The sequence below is a fragment of the Tripterygium wilfordii genome, chromosome 4 (assembly GCF_013401445.1).
Source record: "Tripterygium wilfordii isolate XIE 37 chromosome 4, ASM1340144v1, whole genome shotgun sequence".
Classification (NCBI taxonomy): domain Eukaryota; kingdom Viridiplantae; phylum Streptophyta; class Magnoliopsida; order Celastrales; family Celastraceae; genus Tripterygium; species Tripterygium wilfordii.
Genome location: NC_052235.1, coordinates 4,008,678 through 4,013,580, shown reverse-complemented (window position 1 = coordinate 4,013,580; position 4,903 = coordinate 4,008,678). Strand labels below are relative to the sequence as shown.

Genomic DNA, 4,903 nt, shown 5'->3' with positions numbered 1-4,903 from the left:
CTCTGGAAACTCAACTACTTTGACTGCTATCTTAACAATATCTGTTAGATAAATCGTTGCTTCGATGAAAACGATTTTTCGCGCTATTATATTTAGATTTTTTTATGTTTGATGCAAGTATTTGTTGGATTCTTGTTTTGTTTTTCCCCCATCTTGATTCCTTCTTGGAGCTTTTGGGTGCAAGTTGTTCGTCAATTTGCTTGTGTGATTTTTGTGTTGTTTCGGTCCGTTTCTGGGAGTAAAGGTTTCATTTTTATCTAATGATTTTTTTTTTCATTCGTAGTATTATTATTATCATTCTTCTGTCATCATCACTAAGGGGCATCTTTATTTTGCGTAACTTGGGGAGGTTGCCTGAGGTGCTATGGTTCTCAAGCTATTCCCCCAACTCTTTCATGGTGATTTGTTACTCGTCTGAATATAGAGGGTGTGGGGAGTTTCGAATTTGACCTTGCTAAGTAATCTAGTTACTGACATTGAATACTTGCTTGAGCTTGGGAATTGGGACGTAAATTTACATCCCTACTGGCAACAACTGGGTATGACAGCTGCTTTCCTGGAGTTCTCTAATTACCTACAATACCAAGAAAAACATCATTCAACCAATCCCAATGTCCCTTGCGTGTTTGATCTGAATTGAGATGTAAGGCCTTTTGTTGATTCTGTTCCTCAATGCCACAACATTCTGGCTGATGTTGTCACTATTCGAACTCAGCGTGATTGATCTACAATCCGATGTGGGTGATGAAGCCAACAGGAAATATTTGTTGCCTAATCTTCTGCTAAACTTTTATCTAACTCACTAATGAGTGCATTTTCGAGCGTGAGTATATTGCATAAGATGCCAGTTTGTCTAAATATAACTAAAATTCAGTTCTTATGTTCCTATGTAACCATATATGGATCATTCAAACAATGCAAGTGCTACTTAGTAGGTGAAGACGAGTGAATTAGTACACAAACTATATCGGACTGCCTTCTAGAAAATACATGGTTGAGTTTCAGGCTTCGAAGACCTCACCTGAATGATAGAGGATATGCTGTAAACACAAGAAGCGGCCTCTCCTTCCACCAACCATCATAAAACTGAGGGGCTTTTTTCCTTTTAGGATTCCAACTGCTTCAATTTATCAAGAACCAGCTTCATTGATGGCCGAATAGGGAGGGTCTCAAGAGTGCAGGTTAATGCAAGCTTCAACATTCCCAACAATTTCTCCTCAGGCCCTGATTCCCACAAGTGTGCAGAGAAGAGCTCGGAAGAACGTCCTTCTTTGATCAGCAACCTTGCCCATGCAACAACATTGAATCCATTACCATACTCAGAAAATGATGGATCAAGGGACTTCTTCCCAGACATGAGCTCTAGCATCACAACACCAAAGCTATAAACATCTGCCTTATCCGAAACCCGGCAAGTGGTTGCATACTCTGGAGCCACATAACCAAATGTGCCTGCCACATCTGTAGTAGCATGGGTCTGTGAAACTTCTAAAAGCCTAGCCAACCCAAAATCTGAAAGGTAGGCATTAAGCTCCTCATCCAGCAGGATGTTGCTTGGCTTTATATCTCGATGAAGTATCCGAGGCACACACAAATAATGCAGGTAAGCAAGAGCCTGAGCTATATCAGTTGCTATCTTATAAATCTCTGACCACTGCACATCTATGCCTGACCTATTATGTATGAAGGTCTCAAGGTTTCCACCAGAAAGATAGTTGTAAACCAAGAACATTTCACCGTCCCCCACATAATACCCTATAAGAGTTACGAGGTTCTTGTGTCGAACTCTCCCTAATGTTCGGATCTCTGCATCAAATTGTTGAATGCCTTGAATTCTACCAATGGAGAGCCTCTTCACAGCTACAAGGTAACCGGGCATCAATTCTGCTTTATAAGTAGATCCAAAGCCTCCTCTTCCAATCAGGTTCCGAATGCTGAAATTCCCAGTCGCTTTGACTACATTTTCATAACTCAGACCACTTGGAGCATCAGCGAAAGTTACTACCACTTTCTCTTTAATGCTGGAGAGCCTACTACCAAGCTTTCTACTTCTGCAAACATAAACCAAAATTATAGCTAGCAATATACAGAGTACAATAGAGGTCAAAGACACCACTGTAACAATGAGTGGCTTCACTTTTCTCTTTGCATGCGGAGTTCCATTACTAGGTGCAGGGGAAGGCATAGATGGTTGATCAGTAAGCTGCTCTGATGAACATGCCAAATACATGTTCCCCACGAACGAACTGCAATCAGTCTGAGACCGAAGATGGGGTATATATCCAGAGAGGTTATTGTAAGAAACATTGAATATAGTAACGCTTGATAGAAATGAAAATGATGAAGGTATCTTCCCAGAGAGCCTATTGTGATCAAGTAAAATGATTTCGAGTTTGGTGGCATCAGTCAATTGTGAAGGGATTGAACCCTCTAGAGCATTATGAGACAGATCCAAAACCACTAGAGAGGTCAGCTGACCAAGTTGAGATGGAATTTCTCCTTCCAAATTGTTCCTTCCGAGAAAAATCCATTTCAGATTTCTCAATCTCCCCAACTCCTCAGACAAAGATCCTGTTAGCCTATTTCCTCCCAAGTCAAGAAGCTGAAGCATCATCAATTGACCAACATCAAGAGCCAATGACCCATCAATCAGATTGTCTGCTGCTTCAAACTCTGCTATCTTCTGACAATCAGCAAGCACAGCCTCATGAATCCCACCTGATATGTGATTTCCATTCAAGTTGACTGAAAAGCTCAGCAGATCATTACAGTTCGAAACTAGTGCACCTGGAAGGTTTCCACTAAATTCATTGTTGTTCAATAACAATCTGTAACTGGGCTTAGTCTGAGTTGCCAAGAACTCATTTCCTACAGAGAACAAAGGCAAAAACCCAACAAACTTATTCCAACTAAAATCATGGATGATCACTGAACTGTTAGCCATCAATGATCCAAAATGGGTATTCACCTGAAAACTCCAAATTGGAATATTCCCATATGCAATCTGTATGTCTTCCTTGGATAGGAAACTGGGATCATCTTCATAAGAAATCAGCTCCGTAATACAACCACCCTCTCCAAAACTAGGAAGAACACCGGATATATTGTTTCTGCTGATATTGAAATGCACCATACAAGGAACTCTAATCTGCTGGGGTAGATTACCCACCAGCTTATTGGAACTCAAATCCAAGAAAGTAAGATTCTTGCACATCACCAAGCTCTCTGGAATCACACCATCAATGTAATTCTGTCCCAAATTGAGTACTCTCAGTGAACACAAACTACTCCAACTATCCGGTAACCTCCCTCCAATATTCCCTCCCCTTGAAGCCCATAAAATCTGTAGATTGGGAAGCATCAACAGTTCATCGGGCAAACTCCCATCAAAAGCATTGAACTCTTCTCTTCTGCTAGTTCCATTTAATAGTCCATCAGAACCAAAATCATCCAGCCTGGTTAATACAAGAATGGAAAGTTTCATGCAATTGCCCAACTCTTTTGGGATTTCTCCTGTGAGACTATTTCTAGAAATGTCTAGAATCCGGAGATCCACAATCCGGCCAATCTCACCTGCGATCTGGCCTTCGAGGATGTTCCCATCAAGCAAGAGAGTCCTTAAATTGGTGCAGTTTCCGATCTCAGGTGGAATGGTTTTCATCAAGTAGTTGCGAGAGAGCTTTAAGTGAGAGAGTGACTCACATTTAGCAAATCCATCGATGCTAACTTCACCAGAAAGTAGATTATTCGACAAATCAACTACTCCCAACTTTCCGTTACCGATCAATGTCCTGGGTATGGTACCCGATAGTGAATTGAACGATAAATTGAGCACTCTGAGCGAGGGAATACGGATAATCTCATCTGGGATTTTACCCGACAAGTTGTTCCCTTGAAGCTCCAGGACCTCCAGCGACTTGAGCTCTTCGACAGTCGAGGGGATCTCGCCGGAGAACGCATGGTGAGGGAGTGAGAGAACTCGAAGCTCGGTTAAGTTCCCGATGGAGGAGGAAATCGTTCCGGCTAGTGAATCCACGTTCCCTGTGATGTTGAGAGCCACGACTCTGGTAGAAGTTGGATCACAGGTGACGCCGTACCAGGTACAGAAGTGGGTGGTCGGGTTCCAGCCGGAGAGGAGGTTGTTGGGGTCGTGAGAAACAGAGTCTTTAAAAGTCAGAAGCCACGCAGAGTCGTTGGAATTAATGGGTTGGGAAGAAACCAAGGCGGAGAACACAAGAAACCACAAAAGCCACATTTTTCCCCAGGGGAAGACCCACCTCCGGCGAGATCACCTCGATGTGAGCTCAGCTGTAATTACCGAATAAAGGCATGGTTGCAGGGTCTGTCGAGTGTGGGTGTGATTGGTGTTGATGAAGTTGGGGGGCGATGATTAATTTGGGTATCAAGACTCAAGAGAGAGAAGGACGAAACCGGCGAGCGGGGGAAGAAGACAAGAAGAGCCGGCGTAAGATATCAGATACGAGAGAACGGAGAGATGGCATTACTTGTTCTACGTTACATGCAAATCCACACTCCTCGTTTCTTTCTAGTTTCTTTGCCTTTTTTTTTTTTGACCTTGGTCATTGCCTTTTTCTCTTTTTATTTTATTTACATATAATTGATTGCAGAATTATAATGAAATAACAATGATTGCAGAAACTGTCAAGTGATGAACAATAGAGTAGGTGATGTGGCATTTTCAAATTTCAATGACCAAGCTTATAAATTTTTCCTTGTTTTTTTGTTTTTGTGCCATAGTCCAATTAGCCTTGTGAATGCAAGTTGGTGACTTTGTGGATTTCCTGCTTGGCAGCTTTCACAATTTTTTACAATAAATAAACTGCTACTGCTACTCCTAATTAAATAAGAATAGCAAGATATGTGTATTCAAATAAAATTTAAC

General features: G+C 41.7%; 1 protein-coding gene across 1 annotated transcript; it reads right to left on the bottom strand.

The window, feature by feature from the left end:
- Window positions 1-900: 900 nt before the first annotated feature.
- LOC119997750 (LRR receptor-like serine/threonine-protein kinase RPK2) lies at window positions 901-4,687 on the bottom strand. Its single transcript, XM_038844935.1, has one exon. It carries the CDS (start codon window positions 4,253-4,255, stop codon window positions 1,106-1,108), a length of 3,150 nt encoding a protein of 1,049 aa, XP_038700863.1. The 5' UTR covers window positions 4,256-4,687; the 3' UTR covers window positions 901-1,105.
- Window positions 4,688-4,903: the final 216 nt, after the last annotated feature.

Excerpts from the sequence above, each read along its gene's own strand:
- LOC119997750 (XM_038844935.1), bottom strand. The coding sequence starts at position 4,255 with ATGTGGCTTTTGTGGTTTCTTGTGTTCTCCGCCTTGGTTTCTTCCCAA.